Source organism: Coregonus lavaretus, assembly GCF_964263955.1.
Source record: "Coregonus lavaretus genome assembly, chromosome: 21".
NCBI lineage: Eukaryota > Metazoa > Chordata > Actinopteri > Salmoniformes > Salmonidae > Coregonus > Coregonus lavaretus.
In genome coordinates, this window is record NC_140008.1 from 13646412 (window position 1) to 13673412 (window position 27001).

A 27001-nucleotide genomic window follows, 5' to 3' on the forward strand; every position below is an offset into this window, starting at 1 on the left:
AAATGAATGAAATAAAATAAATCCTATTAATAATGAATAATCAGATGCGAGCTTGTCATTTGTCCAACACACCTATTAGCCTACAGCACTCGTATTTCATCAACAATGACGAGTACAAGCATATTAAGGCTATAATAGGCTACCCCCTCTCTACTGTACATACTGTAGGGAGTACAATCCAATGAAAAATGTACCTGGTAATATGATTTAATTTACTGCGGGCCTATGGGTTTAACCTTCTGAATGATTATATTGAAGAGAGAAGGCCAACAAAATAACAACAATTTATTTAGCCTAATTGTTTTTATGACTCCAGACAGTAGGCTATTATTCCTTTTTCCTGCACAAATGAATTTGTCTGCATGTCTATTCAACATTTGGATAAAATAAATCATGCCATGAATTAAGAATTATACACTACCAGTCAAAAGTTTGGACACACCTACTCATTAAAGTTTTTTTTTTTACATTGTAGAATAATAGTGAAGACATCAAAACTATGAAATAACACATATGGAATCATGTAGTAACCAGAAAAGAAGTGTTAAACAAATCAAAATATATTTTATATTTCAGATTATTGAAATAGCCACCATTTGCCTTGATGACAGCTTTGCACACTCTTGGCATTCTCTCAACCAGCTTCATGAGGTAGTCACCTGGAATGCATTTCAATTAACAGATGTGCCTTCTTAAAAGTTAATTTGTGGAATGTCTTTCCTTCTTAATGCATTTGAGCCAATCACTTCTGTTGTGACAAGGTAGTGGGGGTATACAGAAGATAGCCCTATTTGGTAAAAGACCAAGTCCATATTATGGCAAGAACAGCTCAAATACTTTAAGACATGAAGGTCAGTCAATACGGAACATTTCAAGAACTTTGAACGTTTATTCAAGTGCAGTCGCAAAAACTATCAAGCGCTTTGATGAAACTGGCTCTCATGAGGACCGCCGTAGGAATGGAAGACCCAGAGTGACCTCTGCTGCAGAGGATAAGTTCATTAGAGTTACCAGCTTCAGAAATTGCAGCCCAAATAAATGCTTTACAGAGTTCAAGTAACAGACACATCTCAACATCAACTGTTCAGGGGAGACTGTGTGAATCAGGCCTTCATGGTCAAATTGCTGCAAAGAAACCACTACTAAAGGACACCAATAATAAGAAGAGACTTGCTAGGGCCAAGAAACACGAGCAATGGAGTCCAAATTGGAGATTTTTGGTTACAACCTCCGTGTCTTTGTGATATGCGGTGTGGGTGAACAGATGATCTCGTATGTGTAGTTCCCACCGTAAAGCATGGAGGAGGAGGTGTTATGGTGTGGGGGTGCTTTGCTGGTGACACTGTCTGTGATTGATTTAGAATTCAAGCCACACTTAACCAGCAGGGCCACCACAGCATTCTGCAGCGGTACACCATCCCATCTGGTTTGGGCTTAGTGGGACTATCATTTGATTTTCAACAGTGCTCAGCATATGTGGGAACTCCTTCAAGACTGTTGGAAAAGCATTCCAGCTGAAGCTGGTTGAGAGAATGCCAAGAGTGTGCAAAGCTGTCATCAAGGCAAAGGGTGGCTATTTGAAGAATCTCAAATAAAATATATTTTCATTTGTATAACACTTTTTTGGTTACTACATGATTCCATATGTGTTATTTCATATTTTGTATGTCTTCACTATTATTCTACAATGTAGAAAATAGTAAAAATTAAGAATAACCCTTGAATGAGTAGGTGTGTCCAAACTTTTGACTGGTACTGTATATTTTTATTTTCACAATGCAATGTGGCACATTGACAACTCAAATCACTTTGAAAGAGCCATAACCTAATGAAAGCCTATCGCCGACATAACAAAACAAAACATTTACATTCAATGTTGTTTAGATAATAACATAGTTTAATTGAATTAAGTGATAATGCCCGAGAAGCCGGTGTTTGGAGGATATATTGGCACGGGGGTTCGTCTCGGGCCGGCAAACCGTGCCAATATATCCTCCAAACACCGGCTTCAAGGGCATTATCAGTTTTATACAACATGTTACCAAAAATATTCAAATAATGATTGACATATTTTCATAAAAAATGTTATTTTTATGAATTTATTCATACTATTTCATCCTTCCACAAGATATAGTCCCGACACAAATCTAGGGTTGCTACCCAACCCAGCTGGTTGTTCGTTTTATCGGTTCAGTTGCCAGAGACGCAACCCAGTCGTTCAGTCTTTTTGTTCTGTATCTATGGACGCGACCCAGTCGTTCATTCTAAATGTTCCATTGCCATACTGGCTGGCAACGTTCTTATCCCTTGCTTGCTAGCCAGCCAACTACGGCTAACTTACAGTCACGTCAAACAGTGCAGCCATAATAACAACAGTAGCTGCATTTGCATTTGTTTAAACTGTTTTCTAGTGACATTTTTTGGGATGCATCCATAACAATGAGCTAATGAGGCACGCTTTCGCCTGACATAGAAAATGTGCTCTCTCGTCAGGACACTGTTGTTCAGAGGAGCTAGCCAACAACACAGCTAACACGATCATTTCAAACTGAAGCTGGAAAGACTGCAAACTAGCTGCACTTTGTTTCGTTTTACCTTTTTTCCATTGACATTTCTTTGTATATATCCATAAAAATGATGCCAGCTGATTCATGATTTCGACTGGCTGAGAAACGCTGCCTGCCTGTCTGTCTCGTCCTGACTCCCGACATGTTCATTACTATGGGAGATCGAATTTGAGATCGAATTTGAATATTGAAACAATGTTGCAAATGTTGGAGAGACAGACAGCAAGGTTAATACAAATCTCCGCTGTTGAAAACTAAATGTTAGTCTAAAATAAATGTGATAATGTCTAGATGCTTTTTATAGTGGATATCAAGTTTATAAATTGACTGGCTGGGCTGATGAGACTGTGGGTTGCGCAGTCAGATAGAACAGAGTAAATAGGCAATTAAAGTCATAGATTTAGCCGGTGGTAACTTGTGGAATAGACACCGGCTGGAATGCAATTTTAACCAATCAGCATTCAGGATTAGAACAACCCGTTGTATAAACAATTCCCAGAGTCGAATATAGGCTGCAAAAATTCTACATTTATTTAGTATAAGCCTACTGAAACTTTTACCAGCCACACCGCTTTAGGCCCATGGCCTGCGTAAGGCCTATGAATGAAAGCCTGAATTAGACAACAAATAAAGCAACAACAAAAAAAAACTTTCGACAAAGAAGTAGCCAATTTAATTAGCAAAAATATCATATTCAGCACTTAAACGAAAGCCTGAATTAGCCAACAAATAAAGCTACTGAAACAATAACTTCAAAAACAGTCCATTCACTGCTGTGCAGAAAAACGATGTCATCCACCGTGCCTGGTCAGCTTGCTTCCCCTCGAAGACACAATTACCAGGTGAAGAGTATCCTGTTTGCTTTCCTCCATTGCAAGTGTGGCCTCTTTGAAGCATAGAGGAAATCAACAAGATCCCCACAAGCATTCTATCAGAATAGCTGGCCTTCTGTTATCTTCAGTTCTGCGCTGGGAACTGTCCCATTTTGTGGTGAATTGCACCCGCTCCACGAGCACCCACTCTTTGTTTATGTAAAGGAGTGTAGGGCACAAGTATCCTATTTTTGGAAAATCGTCAGTCCAAATGTCAAGTGTAATTGCGCCATTACCCAAGCTCTCTCTCCACTCCAGGACCTCCCGCCAGCTGATTTTTGAAACCCATGCAGGACTCTATAGCGCAAGAGGAGAGAGATTCTCGGACAAAAACATTTACACCTCCAAATATTTACAAAAGGATAGTGTAATAGCTCGGCTAGGTGTGAAAATGCAGTTTAGGCTACGGATAGATGCTGCGGTCAGTCATCTGAGCGAGGACAGGAGCAAGCTCAGCATGCATATTGGGTTTTAACCTTCTGAATGAATGAATGATTATGGAATGTTACCGAATAGATAACAACAATAGAAAGAAGCATCTGGTGGCATCTCGATTTACAGCATTTCCCTCAATCAGACAACAACATATGTTCAAAAGTAGCCCAATTAGCAGGAGGGATGGGGGCATCTTCTTGTTGCTGAAGTTTATAATGGCTGTCAGTCAAAACCCATACAGCACTTTTATACGGAGAACGGGCAACAACGAAAATAATGTATAAAGAAAGGCCATGACATAATATCAAAAAGAGAATGGAGAATGGAACGAGTCACATTTGAATTGAAACGACCAGATTTAATTGAAAATACCAAATGTCGGCCATTAACCATCTGAATATTTCATACACTATTATGGGACTTGGCTGGCTCGATCTATTTATTTTTTTCTTCCTATGGGCCTACAATGAAATATATATTTCAATTTTAATCATGAAGTGTATTCACTATCGCATGGCATGGTTATCTTTGCTCAGCTTCAAAAGCCCTGATTAATAAATGGAGTAGATGTGCACAAAGATGCCCTCTGGTGGTTGGAACAAGCATTAACTGCAAGCACAGTAAAACACCTTACCACACCGTAGTATTACGGAACGTTTAATTGAGGAACCACTGTATCCCTTAAACAATGTAACCTACGCTTTGGTCCTATTATTGCTCACATAATTTCTATTTGCCGCAACATTTTAAAACAATGTAACTCGGACTCAAAATGGCATGCCCATATTCCAATAATTCACAATAATGCCTTGCGATCTGGAAGGCAGCCTTTTGCATCCCCCCAATGATCAAAACGTGGAATCCGTACCTTTGCTGATATCATGGACAGTATAGGTTTGAGAACATTCCGAGATTCGACAGACACATATACTGTACATTACCAGGCAACTCCTTTTTTCTATATTTACAACTTAGGTCAGCTATGCTAGCCTATGGAATCCCTTGGGAAACCCAATTACGAACCATCCAATGATGAAGTGTTCCACAGGGATGCTAGCCCATGTTTACTCCAATGCTTCCCACAGTTGTGTCATGTTGGCTGTATGTCCTTTGGGTGGTGGACCATTCTTAATACCCATAGGAAACTGTTGCGCGTGAAAAGCCCAGGAGCTTTGCATTTCTTGACACAAACCGGTGTGCCTGGCACCTACTACCATACCACGTTCAAAGGCACATACATGTTTTGTCTTGCCCATTCACCCTCTGAATGGCACACATACACAATCCATGTCTCAAGTGTCTCAAGGCTTAAAAATCCTTCTTTAAACAGTCTCCTTCCCTTCATCTACACTGATTGAAGTGGATTTAACAGGTGACATCAATAAGGGAACATAGCTTTCACCTGGTCAGTCTATTTCATGGAAAGAGCAGGTGTAATTAATGTATTGTATACTCAGTGTGTATACATATATATTTTATGTTTTATTTATTTGCTTTCAGCCCACAGGGAAGGGGTGATATGGGGAGGTTTTTCTCTGGTCGCCAGTAGGGGGGTGGGAGGGTGGATGTAAAAGCATCTACGGTTGATACACTAAATTACCAAAAGTATGTGGACACCTGCTCGTCTAACATCTCATTCCAAAATCATGGGCATTAATCTGGAGTTGGTCCCCCCTTTGCTGCTACACCCTCCACTGTTCTGGGAAGGCTTTCCACTAGATGTTGGAACATTGCTGCGGGGACTTGCTTCCATTCAGCCACAAGAGCATTAGTGAGGTCGGCACTGATCTTGGGCGATTAGGCATGGCTCGCAGTCGGCATTACAATTCATCCCAAAGGTGTTCGATGGAGTTGAAGTCAGGGCTCTGTGCAGGCCAGTCAAGTTCTTACACACCGATCTCGACAAACCATTTCTGTATGGACCTCGCTTTGTGCATGGGGGCATTGTCAAGCTGAAACAGGAAAGGGCTTTCCCCAAACTGTTGCCACAAAGTTGGAAACACAGAATCGTCTAGAGTGTCATTGTATGCTGTAGCATTAAGATTTCCCTGCACTGGAACTAAGGAGCCCAGTCAAAAGTTTGGACACACCTACTCATTCAAGTGGTTTTCTTCATTTTTTACTATTTTCTACATTGTAGAATAATAGTGAAGACATCAAAACTATGAAATAACACATATGGAATCATGTAGTAACCAAAAAAGTGTTAAACAAATGAAAATATATTTTATATTTGAGATTCTTCAAATAGCCACCCTTTGCCTTGATGACAGCTTTGCACAATCTTGGCATTCTCTCAACCAGCTTCACCTGGAATGCTTTTCCAACAGTCTTGAAGGAGTTCCCATTTATGCTGAGCACTTGTTGGTTGCTTTTCCTTCACTCTGCCGTCCGACTCATCCCAAACCACCTCAATTGGGTTGTGGAGGCCAGGTCATGTGATGCAGCACTCCATCACTCTCCTTCTTGGTAAAATAGCCCTTACACAGCCTGGATGTGTGTTGGGTCATTGTCCTGTTGAAAATCAAATGATAGTCCCACTAAGCCCAAACCAGATGGGATGGTGTACCGCTGCAGAATGCTGTGGTGGCCCTGCTGGTTAAGTGTGGCTTGAATTCTAAATCAATCACAGACAGTGTCACCAGCAAAGCACCCCCACACCATAACACCTCCTCCTCCATGCTTTACGGTGGTAAATACACATGCAGAGATCATCCATTCACCCACACCGCTTCTCACAAAGACACGGCGGTTGGAACCAAAAATCTCCAATTTGGACCCATACCAAAGGACACATTTCCACCGGTCTAATGTCCATTACTCGTGTTTCTTGGCCCAAGCAGGTCTCTTCTTATTATTGGTGTCCTTTAGTAGTGGTTTATTTCCAGCAATCGACCATGAAGGCCTGATTCACACAGTCTCCTCTGAACAGTTGATGTTGAGATGTGTCTGTTACTTGAACTCCGTGAAGCATTTATTTGGGCTGCAATTTATGAGGCTGGTAACTCTAATGAACTTGTCCTCTGCAGCAGAGGTAACTCTGGGTCTTCCATCCCTGTGGCGGTTCTCATGAGAGACAGTTTCATCATAGCGTTTGATGGTTTTTGCGACTGCACTTGAAGAAACTCAAAGTTCTTGAAATGTTCCGTATTGACTGACCTTCATGTCTTTAAAGTAATGATGGACTGTAATTTCTCTTTGCTTATTTGAGCTGTTCTTGCCATAATATGGACTTGGTCTTTTACCAAATAGGGCTATCCTCTGTATACCCCCCCCCCCCCCCCACCACCTTGTCACAACACAACGAATTGGCTCAAACACATTAAGGAAATAAATTTCACAAATAAATTTTTAAGAAGGCACACCAGTTAATTGAAATGCATTCCAGGTGACTACCTCATGAAGCTGGTTGAGAGAATGCCAAGAGTGTGCAAAGCTGTCATCAAGACAAAGGGAGGCTATTTGAAGAATCTCAAATATAAAATATATTTTGATTTGTTTAACACTTTTTTGGTTACTATATGATTCCATATGTGTTATTTCATAGATTTGATGTCTTCACTATTATTCTACAATGTAAAAAAAAAATTAAATAAAGAAAAACCCTTGAATGAGTAGGTGTGTCCAAACTTTTGACTGGTACTGTATATTTTTATTTTCACAATATGGTGGGAAGGAAAGATCATTCTTCATGTTGTTGTTTGTTTAGTGTGTTACCATTTGCCCAGAAGTGGTTAGATTCTATGGATTATTCAATTACATTGAGCTGATTTCTGACGTGCTGTTCCTTTTTCTTATTATATTTCTGTACTCTACGACCCTGTGTGGCTCAGTTGGTAGAGTATGGCGCTTACAACGCCAGGGTTGTGAGTTTGATTCCCGTGGGGGACCAGTATGAAAATGTAAGTTGCTCTGGATAAGAGCATCTACTAAAATGTAAATGGACTGTTTTCTGGGTCTCAATGTTCTTGGTTGGATAGGTTTCTCAATTTCTTTCTTGTCACTGTTGTTAATTTTCTTAGGTTGTCTGCTTGAAATTGTTAGATTTGATGATCAAATGTACTGTTTAGGCTTTCTATTGGCAAGTTTACACCTTCACTATTGCAGTGAAAGTATTTTTCCCCCAGGAAGTTGTCTAAAAGGGATTGAATTTGTTGTTGCCTACTAGTTTTTGACACTACTTTCCTTCCATCTATAGCATTTCTTAATATTATGCAGTTCCTTTGGCTTTCATGACTCATGATTGAGTATTGCTCTGTTCAAGTAGACTGTGATCTGATTGATGGGGGTGACCCCTCTCTCTCTCTCTCTCTCTCTCTCTCTACTCTCTCTCTCTACTCTCTCTCTACTCTCTACTCTCTCTCTCTCTCTCTCTCTCTCTCTCTCTCTCTCTCTCTCTCTCTCTCTCTCTCTCTCTCTCTCTCTCTCTCTCTCTCTCTCTCTCTCTCTCTCTCTCTCTCAGAACTAGCCCAGGCGCTATGCTGACCACATTCCTCATGCCCTTGTTCAATGGACATTCATCACTCGTCTACTCGTCAAATATTTATAGGGACTGCCAACTTTACAGATTCCGTCATTCTCTGGCACAGCATTATTTTAAAAGACAATGTCCTCCTGCTTTTTCCCATGTCATGTTCTGCTCTCTTGATCAGACAAGGTTTTATTTCTTAATGATCCATCTTGATAACATTCTTGATGATATTCCGCTAGCTCCCAAGGCGTTGGAGCACATTCCTACATCACTCCCAAAGCACCACTCCTCCTAATCACAGTATAATAATCACTTTCATATTAGTATTACTCACTCAACAGCTCATCTAATGAAGTGAATCATTCATTGTCCAAGTGCTATATACAGGAACACAGTTCTACAGTAACTATAGTAACCTTGGGCATACACAAGAGGTGTGACTGTGAGGTGTTCTATTGCTGACAGGCAGAGGTCAGAGGAGCGCTGGGTCAGTCAGTCTATAGGGTCATCGTGTCAAACACTGTGTCCACACACACTGTGGGGTTTTTCCACTTCCCACAGATGTGATGGTCGGGATGCGTGTGTACGTACAACATGTGTGAGTGTGTGTGTTTGTGTGTGCATACCTGTGGGTCGGACAGGCGTCCCAAGTCTGGGTAGAGGTAGAACTTGATTCCTATGAAGGCTCCAGGCAGGGTGACCCCTCTGATGAGCAGTATACACAGCATGATGTACGGGAAGGTAGCTGTAAAATACACAACCTGAGGGGAACAGGGTTAGGGTTGTACTGTACATACACATGGCTACAGTATACACAGTGCAATACAGTACAGCACCAAGGATCACAGATAGCAATTTACAACATAGCGGGTTAACCAGGTGTCTATTCATAACAAGAAGCAAAAGAGTAAATGAATGGTCTCTAGTAAAAAAAGTGCTATCTGAACCTAAAAGGGTTCTTCGGCTGTCACCATAGGGATAACCCTTTTTGGTTCCAGGTAAAACCCCTTTGGGTTCCACGTAGAACCTTCTGTAGAAAGGGTTCTAACTGGAACCCAAAAGGGTTCCACCTGGAACCAAAAAGGGTTCTACCTGGAACCAAAAAAACCTTTTTTCTAAGAGTGTAGTCATCTCAGCTACTGTATCACGTTATCTGCCAGACTACAACAGGACCACATACCTAGAGTACTTGGCTGTCCAAAGGTGTTAAGTAACATTAAGAAAATGTGTATAAATACTTAGAATATATCCTGAACAAGTGACCAGACCAGTAGCAACTCTTGGTCCTATTCATTGCCAGAGACTCTGCTATTGACTTTTGGAATTTAAGAGCCTTTCCGGTAAGAACACCTTTCTATATACCGGTGCTGTTAAGTGGAACAAACTACCACAACAACTTAAAGCTATGCCGACCAAAACGTATATTTTTTAAGTATGTCAAAAGCTGTCTGGTGACCGAACCGTATAACCATTTTCATGTCTGTATCTATGTAATGTATTGCACCATGCACTTTAAGGGACCACAATGGAAATAAATAATTGATTTTGTGTTATCCCTGTTAAATCTTTCAAATGTATGTACTGTGTGTATTTGTATTTCTTAAACTGTCAAATAAAATCACTCAATCAATCAATATAGATAGGTCCCTGAGGCTCTTCCTGGTCAGAAACGGTATTAGGGAGGCTCACAGAGACATCATCTAGAGTAGATTCCTTTACCTTGCCAGTGGACTTGACTCCCTTCCAGATACAGAAGTAAACCAGTACCCAGGCTATGGCCAGACACAGCACCAGGTCCCAGTTGAGAGATCCTATATGGTCTATGCCAGATGAGATACGCAGAACCCTCCGCCTACACAATCACAAACACACAAGGGAACAGATAACATGAGATGACTATAAGTGGATACATATGTGATTGCTATTTACAGATAATCAAACATGATTAGTAAGCTCTGAAATTACAGAGCAAACATGTACATTATGGAGGTATCTGTAAGGACACAACAGCTCTTAAAATCACCCATAAAGAAGACTAGCTTCAAGCCATCCTGTTTTTGTATTCAGCAGCGCAACACCAGTTGGCAAGACAACGGCCAGTTGGCTGAGGAATAAACAGTATGCTACCCAGGCTCCTTAAGGAGATGGAGAAACAATAGACTCTTAGTACTTACTCCCAGAACTCAATGACAGGAGACGTGGCGTTCGGACGTGGCTGATTGAAAGAGTCATTCCTCCTCTGGAACTCCATGCAGGAATCTTGAGAACAGAGATGCACAACAAGTTCACACACAAGTTCAGTGAGGACACTGGCTATATGGTTTCTCTAGGGAACCCAACCATATTCTAACGTTAGGTAAGGCTACATGGGACACCACCAAGGTGCTCTTTGGGATTTTAGGCTGGGTTTCTGTTTAAGCACTTTTTGACAACTGCTAATGTTAAAAGGTCTTTATAAATACATTTGATTGATTGAGCGTAATACTGGATGTTTCAGCTCAACCTCTCTCTCTATATGGTGGCATATTGGAGTTTTCCTTATACAATCGTGTTTTGAGGGCAGCTCTGCCTCGAGGGCAGAAACAATTTGAATGTTTAGGCAATAAATATGATTGGTTCAGTTTAAGTAATCCCAATTGGTTAGGGTTAGGGGTTGAGTAACATTCGAACCAGCAACCTTGCCGGTGAGCTTTCATCCAACCAATCATATTCCTTCTTCCCTTGAGGCAGAGCTTCGACAAGATTGAATAAGGAAAACGTCCACTGAGCATATGGTGGATCTCTGACCTGTGTTCCATGTGTTGTTGCAGGAGGCCCAGGGCAGGTCCCAGGTGAAGGAGTAGGACAGGTAGAAAATGGCCCAGGCCAGTACGATGATGTAATAGAAGTTCAACAGAGCCACGATGACTTGTGTGGCGTAGCCCACTCCTGCAGCGAGGACCAAGGACAAGTGGAGCATTGTGGCTAGCTATGACAATGGCTTTCAATGTTGAATACAACAACACGCATGAAAACCATGACTTCATTCACATTGCCGACTCTACCATTTCCCATCCGGTAGCCTCTCTGGCTCCTGTGTGAATGTCTACAGTTATATTGTCCTTATTAGGAGCCAATTGAATGATGAAAGCATTGGATACTTGGAAGTCTGCCAGTGTCAGTGGCATGCCAACCATTACATCAACCCCCTCCTACTACATACTGGCGGACAAGCACGCACTAACACACACATGCACTCACACACTAAGGCAAAAAGTTCTACACATTTATATTTTATTCAATTCAGTTATGCAGACAAGTAGTAGACATGGGAGTAGATAGAGGTAAAATCCACTAAAAAACTATATTTTGGTATTTTTTTAATTAGTCCATTTTTAAATTAGTCCATTTAGTCCATTTTTTTAATACAGTCCCAAAATGTTTTGCACTTTCAAGAAGCAACATGATGATGCAAAATACCAAAAGATAGCTTTTGGGTGGATTTTCCCTTTAACCCTGTCCTTGAAAGGCATTAATATGCAGTGCACATTAAACAAAATGTAGTTCTGACAAAATGTTTTGTAACTGTACTATAACTGAAAAGCCAGATGTAGTTTCACAGGAACATCCAAATTAGTAAATCCATGAAGAAAGGCATTGCGTCATAGACAGTAGATATTAGAGGAGGATCACCTTCAAACAGTGGAGTGATCTTCCTCCAACAGGTGATGCCTCCCTCGCTGGTGTACTGTCCTAGAGCTGTCTCCAGGAAGAATACTGGGATCCCACACGTGAAGAGGAAGATCAGGTAGGGGATGAAGAAAGCACCTGTTGGGAGGAGAGGGGGAGAGTAGAGAAGTTATCAAGGTGTCGACTCAAGCACTAGAACTCAATTTTGATATGAGGTCAGATGACATATGCAATCAACAAGGATGATGCCTTTTGAGGCAGCATTTCAAGGTCGGACGTTTAAATTGCAGTGTCTCAAAGGTACTCTAAAATGCTACATTGATTTGTCCAATTTTAAAGTCAGCATCCAACGTATCCTTTGCCGGGTATGATATCCACAGACCTTGCGGCGCAACTTCCATTACAATTAATGGCGGACGGAAGACCCCGATTTGGAGAACATTCTCCAGAAGAATGAGGAGTAACTTTGTGAAATGTGAGAATTATGTTTATTTATTTTCCAAATTATTTGAAAATGTTGATCAAATTACAGTAATTTGAATAATAATGTCAATAATTTGGACAATGGCGAGTTTGCTGTTACAATGCTAGCCAAGCTAGCTAACGATGACATTTTACCAAGATATGAGAAATGGGGGCTAGACATAATGCCTATGCATCAACAATTGTTTTCTGATAAAATGATACATTATCTTCACCCTAACGTTCTACAGATATAAAAACAATGAAGTTTAAAATGAGCAATTAAAAAAACATCCAGCCTGTCGTTATGAAAAACTTGTTTTAATTGGTACCTCCATAATATTGTGGGATATAATAAATTCCAGGAAATGAGTGTCGATGTTTTGACTTCTCTCAAAGCAAACAGTTGTGTTGTTTGCTACTACTGGACTGCATGTTTGATATGTTTTATGAGTCTGGGCTTGGCAGCACAGAAGCAGAAACAGATATCAGTCTGAAAATAGCAATTGTTATCCACAATTTATTAGGGGGATTTATTGCTCAACAACCATTTACATACCTCCAAATTAGCACTTTTGAGGTTTTACCCACTGCTCATCCCAGATTCCATGCCCTTCATAACTGTTTATAGCATTAAAACACAATGTCCTCAAAGGCTCCAGTGCCATTTAAGTTCATAACAACAGGCTTTGGGTCAGTTAACAGCAAAATAGTAGCTAAACTGATATTTCTTCAATGATATGGATATGACATCAGTCACAGTTGTCCTGATCAATAGTACTGAAGGACAATTATGAACCGATAATATGAACAAAATGATGTGACATGTTGTCACTGAGCACTATGATGGTAGTCCTTTCCTGCAGTCAAATGACCTAGTGGCCTCATGGGTGGAATGTTATTAATATTTTTCATAATTACATTATTAATAAACATATATATTTGTTTTAATGTCTGAAAATCCGGTGTTTCTATGTCAAACGGTTTTGTTATATTTCAGTCTTCTGTGATGTATATAAAGTGTAATATTGGGATGCAAACTCAAAATGGAATACATTTCAACTCTATATCTGACATGGTACAGGTGTCTTCTTTTTTTTAAGCCCATAACCATGTGTGTGAGGTGTATACTTTTGTATCAAAGTAGATTTGTTTAAGACTACCAATAAACCCTCTGTGTGACCCTGATTTAGCCCACTGCAGTAAAAGGTTAACACCCACCTCCTCCGTTCTTGTAGCACAGGTAAGGGAAGCGCCACACATTGCCCAGTCCTATGATCTCCCCGGCGACAGATAGGACAAACTCCACCTTGTTGCCCCATTGACCCCTCTCCTTCATCTTCTCATCGCTCTGTGGCACAATGTCCAGGGGCCGACTGTGGTCGTTGGAGGGGTCCATCTTGGGCAGGCTCTCCATGTCGCCTGAAGAAGCACCACATTGGAGTGAGTGGAGGAGAGGTGAGACACTGTGAGGGAGAGGAACGCTACCTTCCATAATTATATAGGCTAACCCCACAGCCTAAAGTCTTGCATTCACTGTGTAGTGATATTGAGCAGGGAAGGGGTTTCTTCTCCTGTAGTATCTGTGTGCCTTTATCACACCACTCCCAGATCAACGGGCCCATCATAAAGCAAACACAACTTTACAGTCCCTAAGGCTCCTTGAAATTAACAATGGGAGGAGTACAAGCCTCAAGGACATGGAGGTTATAGGGGGCCCTTCAGTTGTGCATACATCCCCTTTGAGTGTTTGGAACAAAGGTCAAGAAGCAAGAGGTGTGAGAGAAGGAAGAATTTCAAGACATTTCTGTAGTTCTCACGCAAGAAAGTGTCAAACACTGACACGTCATATACACTGAGTGTACAAAACATTAAGACCAACTGCTCTTTCCATGACATTGACTGACCAGGTGCATCCAGGTGAAAGCTATGATCCCTTATTGATGTCACCTGTTAAATCCACTTCAATCAGTGTAGATGAGGGGGAGGAGACAGGTTAAAGAAGGATTTTTAAGCCTTGAGACAATTGAGACATGGATTGTGTATGTGTGCCATTCAGAGGGTGAATGGGCAAGACAAAATATTTAAGTGCCTTTGAACGAGGTATGGTAGTAGGTGCCAGGTGCACTGGTTTGAGTGTGTCAAGAACTGCAACGCTGTTGGGTCTTTCACGCTCAACAGTTTCCTGTGTGTATCAAGAATGGTCCAACACCCAAAGAATATCCAGCTAACTTGACACAACTGTGGGAGGGAAGCATTGGAGTCAACATGGGCCAGCATCCCTGTGCAACTCAATATTAGGAAGGTGTTCTTAATGTTTTGTACACTCTGTCCCTCCCTGTCTAGAAGGGGTCCAGTCAGTAAAAATTGGGTCTTACGTGACGGCTTGTTTGAGCTTCCCAACTCATGGCCCAACGGTGTTTAGGGCCAGTGATGCTGAAAGAGGAAACAGACAGCTCACTGACCGTGCTCACTGCTGTCATATCTCATTAACAAGGCCTGCCCCTCCCTCTCCCTCACTTCTTCATTCTCTCTGTTTCTTTCTCTTTCACTCCTCTCTCCCCCTCTCTCTTCTTCCCGCTCGCTCCCTCCCTCACTCTCTCTCTCTCTTCCCCCCTCGCTCTTTCCCTCTCTCGCTCACACCCTCTATCTCTCTCTCTCTGACCTCCCTCTCTCCCTCTCTCAACTTGGCTTGTCCAGTAGCCATCACGTCACAGATCAAACAAAACAAATGAATGTTCGGCCTGCGGGAGAGGACTGTTCTAAGAATCCTCCCCCCCTTACCCCAAAACCAGGGCCATTCCGACCTGGCTCTCCTGGGTCTAATAAGATGGCTGTTTTCTCGGCAGAGAGAGTTGAATTTAGGTCTGCAACAATAGGAGAGATGGCACCCTCGCTGTGCCATAAGCTTTGAGAATGTGCTCTTAGCTCAGCCTATCGCTGGCAGAGCAGGACAGGGTGGATGGGATGGAAGGGAGAGTGGAGACAACATCTTTTGAGCCTGGGCCAAATTGTGGCCAGCGGTAAAAATAGAGCCCCTTGTTTTCAGAAGGTATTTGGTGGGAATGAAGGCTTGGTATCATAAAGAACTGGAGCCCCTTATTGGCAAGGGGCTTCTTTGTGCTGCTGGGACGGCATAGAGAGGAGATCTCCAGGCTGCCAGGGAGCCTGATCACACTTCACCTTGGTTTTTCACAGGCTCAGTGTCGGCCACGGGGGCAGCGTGACCCACAAGCCAAATTCCTCCTCACTGAGACCTCTCCAGACTCCAGTCCAGGGGCGCAGGCCCCACTTCTTTTTTTACTAGGTGAGAATAAATATTTGCCTCATTTTTAGTAACAGGACAGGCGCTTTGCAGATAGCTGTTTATAGAAAAGCTAGGGGGCTGTCAGAAATGAAGGCCAAGACTGAGGAGAACTGAGCACGCCAAGCCTCAAGCCAAGCATTCACCTCTCTCATAAAGCCTCAAGCCAAGCCACTGGGCCAGCATTCACTTCTCTCATAAAGCCTCAAGCCAAGCCACTGGGCCAGCATTCACCTCTCTCATAAAGCCTCAAGCCAAGCCACTGGGCCAGCATTCACCTCTCTCATAAAGCCTCAAGCCAAGCCACTGGGCCAGCATTCACCTCTCTCATAAAGGCCTGCACTTCAACAGACTCACTGACTGACTACAGTGGGTAGCCTACTGGATATCACTCTTTCTGGCACCCTTCTGGACAGCACTCTTTCTACTCTTTCTATCAGCCTACTGGATATCACTCTTTCTGTCTAACTACTGGATATCACTCTTTCTGTCTAACTACTGGATATCACTCTTTCTGTCAGCCTACTGGATATCACTATTTCTGTCTAACTACTGGATATCACTCTTTCTGTCTAACTACTGGATATCACTCTTTCTGTCAGCCTACTGGATATCACTCTTTCTGTCAGCCTACTGGATATCACTCTTTCTGTCTGACTACTGGATATCACTCTTTCTGTCTAACTACTGGATATCACTCTTTCTGTCTAACTACTGGATATCACTCTTTCTGTCTGAGTACTGGATATCACTATGTCTGACTACCAGTGGTGGAAAAAGTACCCAATTGTCATACTTGAGTAAAAGTAAAGATACCTTAATAGAAAATGACTCAATTAAAAGTGAAAGTCACTCAGTAAAATACTACTTGAGTAAAAGTTCAAAAGTATTTGGTTTTAAACATACTTACAGGGCCTTGCAAAAGTATTCATCCCCCTTGGCGTTTTTCCTATTTTGTTTCATTACAACCTGTAATTTAAATTGATTTTTATTTGGATTTCATTCAAAATAGTCCAAATTGGTGAAGTGAAATGAAAAAATAGGACCACTTTAAGCCATACACTCCACAGAGCTGGGCTTTATGGAAGATTGGCCAGAAAAAAAGCCATTGCTTAAAAAAATAAATAAGCAAACACGTTTGGTGTTCGCCAAAAGGCATGTGGGAGACTCCCCAAACATATGGAAGAAGGTACTCTGGTCAGATGAGACTAATATTGAGCTTTTTGGCCATCAAGGAAAACGCTATGTCTGGCGCAAACCCAACACCTCTCATCACCCCGAGAACACCATCCCCACAGTGAAGCATGGTGGTGGCAGCATCATGCTCTGGGGATGTTTTTCATTGGCAGGGACTGGGAAACTGGTCAGAATTGAAGGAATGATGAATGGCGCTAAATACAGGGAAATTCTTGAGGGAAACCTGTTTCAGTCTTCCAGAGATTTTAGACTGGGACGGAGGTTCACCTTCCACCAGGACAATGACCCTAAGCATACTGCTAAAGCAACATTCGAGTGGTTTAAGGGGAAACATTTAAATGTCTTGGAATGGCCTAGTTAAAGCCCAGACCTCAATCCAATTGAGAATCTGTGGTATGACTTAAAGATTGCTGTACACCAGCGGAACCCATCCAACTTGAAGGAGCTAGAGCAGTTTTGCCTTGAAGAATGGGCAAAAATCCCAGTGGCTAGATGTGCCAAGCTTATAGAGACATACCCCAAGAGATTTGCAGCTGTAATTGCTGCAAAACGTGGCTCTACAAAGTATTGACTTTGGGGGGGGGGGGGTCTTATTTCTTGTTTTTTCTTAATAAGAAATATTTTGCATCTTCAAAGTGGTAGGCATGTTGTGTAAATTAAATGATACAAACCCCCCCCAAAAAATCAATTTTAATTACAGGTTTTAAGTCAACAAAATAGGAAAAATGCCCCTCCCCCCAAAAGAAATGTATGCACTCACTAACTGTAAGTCGCTCTGGATAAGAGCGTCTGCTAAATGACTAAAATTTAAATGTAAATGGGTGAATACTTTCGCAAGCCACTGTAAGTGTCAAAAGTCAGTTTAATTGCTAAAGTATACAGTACTTAAGTATCAAAAGTAAAAGTACAATTATAAATAATTTCAAATTCCTTATATTAAGCAAACCAGACGGCAGAATTTCTTGTTTTTAAAATGTATGGATAGTCAGGGGATATCACTATTTCTACTCTGTCTAACTACTGGATATCACTCTTTCTGTCTGCCTACTGGATATCACTCTTTCTGTCAGCCTACTGGATATCACTCTTTCTGTCAGCCTAACGGATATCACTCTTTCTGTCAGCCTAATGGATATCACTCGTTCTGTCAGCCAACTGGATATCACTCTTTCTGTCTGACTACTGGATATCACTCTTTCTGTCTGACTACTGGATATCACTCTTTCTGTCTGACTACTGGATATCACTCTTTCTGTCAGCCTAATGGATATCACTCTTTATGTCATCCTAATGGATATCACTCTTTCTATCAGCCTAACGGATATCACTCTTTCTGTCAGCCTAACGGATATCACTCTTTCTGTCAGCCTAATGGATATCACTCTTTCTGTCGGACTACTGGATATCACTCTTTATGTCATCCTAATGGATAACACTCTTTCTATCAGCCTAACGGATATCACTCTTTCTGTCAGCCTAATGGATATCACTCTCTGTCAGCCTACTGGATATCACTCTTTCTGTCAGCCTAAGGGATATCACTCTTTCTATCAGCCTAACGAATATCACTCTTTCTGTCAGCCTAATGGATATCACTCTTTCTGTCAGCCTACTGGATATAACTTTTTCTGTCAGCCTAATGGATATCACTCTTTCTACTCTTTCTGTCAGCCTATTGGATATCTCTACGTCTGTCTGACTACTAGATATCACTCTTTCCACTCTTTCTGTCTGACTACTGGATATCACTATTTCTGTCTGTCTACTGATGGAAAGTCTCAAAGCTGCTTTCTACCCATTAGTCATCACTTTGATTTTCAAAACACAACACAATATAGCTAACCATGATGTTAGGGTTTCATCATGGTGTGTTTTTAGGCTACAGTTAGTTATTTTAATCATAGATAGATAGATGAAGGATTTTTTTTCATGCTTCATTAAAGTGTTATACGTCACAAACAAGCAAAACCCTTAACTAAAGCCAGACCGATATATTGTTTCACCGATATTAAATTGGCCGATATTGGTCCTTTTACCGATATAGGCCGATAATTCCACCGATATTCGATAAATAGGATGAAAAAGGCAAATATGTTCATTTTTTCAATTTTATTATTACGGTTAGGAGGCTCAGACTAGAGGTTACCAGAGGATAACGGGAAGTCACTTTCTCAGCAAAACCTCTCACAGACCTAGCCTGGGTTCCAATCTGTATGTGCTTCAGAAAAGAGAATAGAGCTGTGAAGTAGTGACTGCTCAGCTGCAGTGTTTTCCCCATAAAACCCAGGGGTTATTATTTGACTGTGCGCGTATATTTCTGTTCATGTTGTGTTCCTACTCTTGTGTGAAAATCTGTGTGTGGGTTTGGGTGCGTGTTTGTTCATTTCTGTTTAATCATGTGGTGTTCCTATTGCAGGTGTGGATTGATGGTGGCCCTCAGATCTTCTTCTCCTACGCCGCCACCTCGGGAAATCTTCTCCATATGATTTGTTTAATGAAATTGTCAGATAATCATTGGCTGTTGTGAATATAGGTGATTATGATTCTTGGCATCATAACGATGATAGTCAGAGGAATTCGACTGCAAGTTCCAACAGAATCACCATTATTCATAACAGCCCTATTTTCCTGACAGTTTTTGCCTAGTAGGCATAGGTGTGCCACAAAGCTCCGAACGATACCCTTAGTGTTGACACACAAAACAGAAAAGTATCTGAATTTTGGAACTAAATGTTCATAAACTTGTCTGAGGGCGTTTCAGCATGTCACCACACCCACCAGGGGTGAGAGCCTGCTCTAGCTCTTATTAACATCATTTAACCCTAAATTGGTTTTAGGTGGTTCGAACAACCAATTGATATACACTGAGTGTACAAAACATTAGGAACACCTTCCTAATATTGAGTTGCACCCTCTTTTGCCCTCAGAAAAGCCTCAATTCATCGGGCATGGACTCTACAAGGTGTCGAAAGCGTTCCACAGGGATGCTGGCCCATGTTGACTCCAATGCTTCCCACAGTTGTGTCAAGTTAGCTGGATGTTCTTTGGGTGGTGGACCATTCTTGACACACACGGGAAACTGTTGAGCGTAAATAACCCAGCAGCTTTGCAGTTCTTGACACACTCAAACCAGTGTGCCTGGCACCTACAACCATACCCTGTTCAAAGGCACTTACATCTTTTGTCTTGCCCATTCACCCTCTGAATGGCGCACATACACAATCCATGTCTCAATATTCTCAAAGCTTAAAAATCCTTCTTTAACCTGTCTCCTCCCCTTCATCTACACTGATTGAAGTGGATTTAACAAGTGACATCAATAAGGGAACATAGCTTTCACCTGGATGCACCTGGTCAGTCAATGACATGGAAAGAGCAGGTGTTCCTAATGTTTTGTACACTCAGTGTTCTTAATGCATTGTCTCTGTGCTTCTTCATTAAGAGCTCATAACATAATAATACTCAGTCAATCAGTTCTAGACACGCTGACAGATGACAGACTGTAAAATCTCCAAACATCAGGTTAATGCACATGTTAACTGTCAATGTCAGTACAGTGGAAAATGCAAAGCATGATCACAGTTACCTGAAATATTCCAACATACTACAAGAATGTAGCAGTTTCAGATTGCCTGGCAGGTGTATTGGATTTCAATTATGCAACCCATTACCAAACCTGTTACGAAATTATAAAAACGTTTGATAAATTAACATCTCTGATCAAATTATTCAACACATCTGTCTGAAATTATGTTTAGGTAAGACTGTGTGTGATACTGTACGTAAATGTTTACATTCTCCAATATCTGAGTCTCTTTGTTTGTTTGAGATAAGTCAAGTCAACACTTGGATTTGGGTGAAAACCCATCATACTGATTGTGGTCAGAATGTACAAGGTACAAGGTCCTGGATCAGTTAAGGACACAACTGAGTGAAAACCACCAGTGAAAATGTAAACAATGAAATTGATTTCCACCACAGGTTCAGATCTGATTGGTTGCTACAGTAGGGCCACGTTTAACAAAGCAAAAAAGCGGAATGTTTTAAGAACCAGAACATTATATTAAAAACTATTACTGTATTCAATCTATTTGTATGCCCCTCACTTTGGCCATCTGACAGAAAAAAAACTATAATATTCTAGACCGGTCCCATTATCCAGTAGCTAAGTATGGCCAACATACAGTAGGAATGACTTCTCCTGTGGCTCTGGCTGCATCTATAATGGTAACACATTACATATGAATGATCTCACTGTATTCATGTTTAGAATTTATTCAGTAACTCTAGCAACAATATTGCAACAACATGGACTTACATACTACAGTAGTTTAGTAGTTTAGTAGTTTAGTAATGATTTTGTAATTGCATAATGGTTTGAGGGGATGGTCCCACTTCAAACTAACTACAACTTATAAATGCTTTATATAGCACACAAAGTCTTCAAAAGCATGGCATGGATCCATAACAAATCATCTAAAAACTGATGTCATACTATATAAAGGGTGTATAAAGGGTAACATAACAGCTCCTTATGTAGGGTGACATAACAGCTCCTTATGTAGGGTGACATAACAGCTCCTTATGTAGGGTGCTATAACAGCTCCTTATGTAGGGTGACATAACAGCTCCTTATGGAGGGTGACATAACGGCTCCTTATGGAGGGTGTCATAACATATCCTTATATAAGGTGACATAACAGCTCCTTATGTAGGGTACATTGACAAATGGAACATAACCCAACCCAATATACATTTAACTCTAAAGACAAAAGGGCAAGGTAAGTCATGCATGAATCCTACGTTATTCATTAGCCAAGGTTAACCAGGGCAGTGGGTATTGTTTCTAATGATACAGTAACACATTGCATTTAAATTGGTTTAGATGTTCAATGCATTTGTATCGATCCAACTGAATCTGCACACATTTGTTAAGCAACCTGTCAACAGAGTGGTTATGGACCTCATCACCAAAAGTGGTCAACAACATAAGACTTGTGAACCTTACATTCTTAGAGTATATCCATGACTTGCATATCATAAAGACTGGATAAGATCCCTGGACATTAGCTCCTCTCAATAGATCAACATCTAGACTATTTCCAACATCAGCGACAGTTTTCATTATTATACATCAAAAAAGTGCCAAATAATGGGTCACCAAATGCCTCAATAAGGAAGCATCATCAGACCAGATGGGATATCTTCATAAAGACAAACCAAGCATGGCGCAGAGCCAACATCTAGGATTCAACAATACTCACTGAATATTCATCAAACTTAACCATTCAACAAACAGTTATTTTTAGAAGAACGCAAACTCATGCCAACCTAAAATGAAGCAGGAAATATGCCACTGTAATTGTGCATGATGCTTTCACCAGTACACATGCATGGAAAAGTAAGCATATTTGCTTCACCCAGTGCGTACTCACCTTTCATAGTGATGTAAAGACAGCCTTATGGTTTGAATGGTTAGCCAGATATTGGCCTGTTGGTGTCCAGGTTGCACTATATAACGTGCATGGAGGGGCGGGGATCTCTGTAACTCCAAACTTTAGTTCAGTCTTCAATGAGCTTCTCGTCAACTTTGCTCTGCACCCTCTTCTAGCCCCCCTTCCTCTAGTCCCATTCAGAAACCCCCACACACTCTCCCACACACACACACACACACACACACACACACACACACACACACACACACACACACGCTCAATGCAGCACACTAGAGGTCTGTGCCTTCTCAGTGTGGTGGGTCGATTGCATAACCTTGGAAAACACACATTCTCCCAGGATCTCTCTCTCGGTCTATAGTGAGAGGGGGAGGTGGGACTGGGTTCAATATTGTGTTCAGACTTATAGATCTCCCTAAATACATTACAGACTGACGCACACAGGCATGCACGCAGTCACACACACACACACACACCGTTGCACCCCAAAGAGCCCCATCCAACCCCATCATATATTCCTCCAGTCAAGTGAGATTTCTAAGCTGTCTGCACTGACTGATTGTAATTAAAACATCACTCCTGCTTAGTGAAGCCCCTGCTCCCAAACACATCCCCGATTCATCCCCCGGAAAATAGACCGGATCCCTTCCTCACAGGCCCAGCACCCCATTCACAACATTTTCCCACTGCATGGGGCTAGAGTGGCCCAGTTCAGGACATTTGTTTGAAGGTTGTGGGTCTTAACAATCCAGAGGCTTTTTCTGGGGTTGACGTGTTCTGGCATGTTCTGCCTTGCAGGTTCTTTCGGGGTGAGGGCATTTTATTTTTATTTTTCAAATTGTATTAGTATTCTAGTCAAGGACATAGAAGTTTGCTTTCCCTCAACCTGCAGTTGTTTAACTTAGTTGTACTTGTTGTATTCAGGGTCTTGGAGCGACCGTAAATTAGAGATACAGCTTGGCTTTGCCAGATAACTATCTAGCTTTCCAGGAATTAACCCCATGTGAAATCAACAAACGATCTATCTGCATAATAGATTTTACTACATCTATAATCTACATCTTTAACCCTCCCGTTGTCCTAGGGTCAAAATGACCCGCCACTGTGTTGAACCAACTTTATTTAATTTTTATATTTTGGGGATCATTTGTGAGAAGGAGGCAGTGAGACTTTAAAGAAAGTATCACTGCCTCCTTCTCACAAATGATCCAAAAAATATAAAAATTAAATAAAGTTGGTTTAACACAGTGGCGGGTCATTTTGACCCTAGGACAACGGGAGGGTATGCTTACGATTCCTCCCAGTGCTTTACATTGTATAGGGGGAAGCTCAACCCTTCCACCACCAAACTGCCCCTAGTTCATACTCTAGGCATAGAGGTCCTGTGCATTGTAAAGATAATGACCAGTAGACAGCCCTATAGCGGTTTACAGAAGACAGCATTGACAGTAACTAACATAACCAATACTGTTGTCAATGAAATTGTGTTACACCACCAACACATTTTTCTGCCAAACGGATGGGATGGCGTTTCATTGGTAGTTGTAACCTTTGGCAGAGTTAACCTAAAGCATGCAGCTTGTAGTAGCTTGACATTGGATCCTTCCTCTTATCATTAAACTGTTTGCTGTGTCACCATGACTCCCTATACAAGGACCTAATAATCTAAACAGGATACATCTATAAGTACAATTGAGAGCATTGTCAGTTGGACAAGGTGGTTTCATGTCCTATGCTTGCCCGCCTTCAAACCATGGGTATGCCTAGATCAATCTAATATAGAATGACCATGACATCAACATACTCCATCCACTTCCTCAAGTGCACATGATCAGGTAGTATAATATGTTTTGAAGGTCGACTTACACATGATAAAGGGAGTCAACACAGTGTCAGGTCTAGATGTGCAAAATCAAAGCAAAAACAGCTGCTTCAGGTCATCATAGTTCAGTCGTTCAGTCCTGTTTGCCAGGAAAGCTTCATTAATTGCCCACACATTCCTTTGTTTAAAAAATGGCCCAAGACCTTGTCCAGAATAATTGTCACACTTGGTGATTTCCACCAGTCTAAAACAACATAAAGAGTACAAAAGGGTCCAACACCGGATGGACATCATGAAAATGATCGGAGAGGAGAGGGTAGAGGATGTTCAGGAGTAAAAACAAACAAAATATCATTATTGTAAAATTGACTGTGTCCATAAAATGTATATAGTATGTATAAGCTGGAAGTAGAGGCCTAAGCATTGTTGTTCACTAGTTTACTCCAATTAGGGAAGGGGTGGTGGGGTTGGAAAGTAATAAAGGGAAATATATTTTAAAAAAGGAAATGTATATGTATGTGTATATATGTATGTACAGTTGAAGTCGGAAGTTTACATACACTTAGGTTGGAGTCATTAAAACTTGTTTTTCAACCACTCCACACATTTCTTGTTAACAAACTATAGTTTTGGCAAGTCGGTTAGGACATCTACTTTGTGCATGACACAAGTCATTTTTCCAACAATTGTTTACAGACAGATTATTTCACTTATAATTCACTGTATCACAATTCCAGTGGGTCAGACGTTTACATACACTAAGTTGACTGTGCCTTTAAACACCTTGGGAAATTCCAGAAAATGATGTAATGGCTTTAGAAGCTTCTGATAGGCTAATTGACATCTTTGAGTCAATTGGAGGTGTACCTGTGGATGTATTTCAAGGCCTACCTTCAAACTCAGTGCCTCTTTGCTTGAAATCATGGGGAAATCAAAAGAAATCAGCCAATACCTCAGGAAAAAAATTGTAGACCTCCACAAGTCTGGTTCATCTTTGGGAGCAATTTCCAAATGCCTGAAGGTACCACGTTCATCTGTACAAACAATGGTATGCAAGTATAAACACCATGGGACCATGCAACCGTCATACCGCTCAGGAAGGAGACGCGTTCTGTCTCCTAGAGATGAACGTACTTTGGTGCGAAAAGTGCAAATCAATCCCAGAAAACAGCAAAGGACCTTGTGAAGATGCTGGAGGAAACAGGTACAAAAGTATCTATATCCACAGTAAAACGAGTCCTATATCGACATAACCTGAAAGGCCGCTCAGCAAGGAAGAAGCCACTGCTCCAAAACCGCCATAAAAAAGCCAGACTTTGGTTTGCAACTGCACATGGGGACAAAGATCGTACTTTTTGACCATCGTTATGTTTGGAGGAAAAAGGGGGTCGCTTGCAAGCCGAAGTGCACCATTCCAACCGTGAAGCATGGGGGTGGCAGCATCATGCTGTGGGGGTGCTTTGCTGCAGGAGGGACTGGTGCACTTCACAAAATAGATGGCATCATGAGGAAGGAAAATGATGTGGATATATTGAAGCAACATCTCAAGACATCACTCAGGAAGTTAAAGCTTGGTCACAAATGGGTCTTCCAAATGGACAATGACCCCAAGCATACTTCCAAAGTTGCGAGAAAAAAAAAGGTATGGGGGATTGGAAGTGATGCAGACAATTACATTGATGGAGGTTACAATCTATCTGCAATATTAAAGCTGATCTACCCCCTAAAAAAATAAATACAAAAATAAAAAGGTTCCAACAACAATTAATTGTATTTCCCTTCATTCTCCCCCATTTTAGTTAGTTTCCTACTGTTCTTCACTGTACTGCCACAGGTCGCTGATCAGATTCCCAAATGACACCATTTTCCCTATGTAGTACACTACTTTTGACGAGGGCCCATAGGGCTCCGGTCAAAAGTAGTGCACTATATAGGGAATAAGGTGCTATTTGGGACTCAACTTGTGTCTGTCTGCCAGGCTGAAGACGCTGCCCTGTCTCTCCTTGTTACAATCAGCCTGTCCTGTTCATAACAACCATGCTGTTCATTAGGAGGTTTAAGCATGCAGCTCCATGTCTCCTGTCGTGAAGGAAGGCAGTTTGGGCCTGATCTGTAGTCTGACTGTGAGACACAGTTGGAAGGTTCGCTCATAAAGATTCCCATAGAGCCCTGCTTTATCTTAATTGAACTAGTTTGTTGCACCAAGAGGTCATGATTACACATCTATACTGAACAAAAATATAAATGCAACACGTAAAGTGTTGGTCCCATGTTTCATGAGCTGAAATAAACGATCCCAGAAATGTTCCATATGCACAAAAAGCTTATTTTTTTCATATTTTGTGCACTAATTTGTTTACTTCTCTGTTAGTGAGCATTTCTCATTTCCAAGATAATCCATCCATCTGACAGGTGTGGCATATCAAGAAGCTGATTAAACAGCATGATTATTACACAGGTGCACCCTGTGCTGGGAACAATAAAAGGCCACTCTAAAATGTGCCGTTTTGTCACACAACACAATGCCACAGATGTCTCAAGTCTGAGGGAGCATGCAGTTGGCCTGCTGACTGCAGGAATGTCCACCAGAGCTGTTGTCAGAGAACTGAATGTTCATTTCTCTACAATAAGTCGCCTCCAACGACGTTTTAGAGAATTTAGCAGTACGTCCAACCGGCCTCACAACCGCAGACCACGTGTAACCTCGCCAGCCCAGGATCTCCACATCCTGCTTCTTCACCTGCGGGAT

At 41.4% G+C, this 27001-nt stretch overlaps 1 protein-coding gene across 2 annotated transcripts in view; it reads right to left on the reverse strand.

The window, feature by feature from the left end:
* Positions 1 to 22725, reverse strand: part of LOC311149275 (sodium- and chloride-dependent GABA transporter 2-like) — a 44705-nt gene extending 21980 nt beyond the window's left edge. The window contains exons 1-7 of one of the 2 annotated variants that reach the window (XM_084186400.1): positions 22413 to 22725; positions 13698 to 13898; positions 12018 to 12152; positions 11133 to 11273; positions 10520 to 10604; positions 10065 to 10197; positions 8972 to 9106 (exon numbers count right to left, since the gene is read on the reverse strand). In XM_084186400.1, coding sequence (XP_084042526.1) covers positions 8972 to 9106; positions 10065 to 10197; positions 10520 to 10604; positions 11133 to 11273; positions 12018 to 12152; positions 13698 to 13898; positions 22413 to 22419 — 837 coding nt within the window. In that variant the 5' untranslated portion in view covers positions 22420 to 22725. The remainder of the gene's footprint in view (positions 1 to 8971; positions 9107 to 10064; positions 10198 to 10519; positions 10605 to 11132; positions 11274 to 12017; positions 12153 to 13697; positions 13899 to 22412) is intronic. The other variant, XM_084186401.1, reaches the window with a different exon arrangement.
* Positions 22726 to 27001: the final 4276 nt, after the last annotated feature.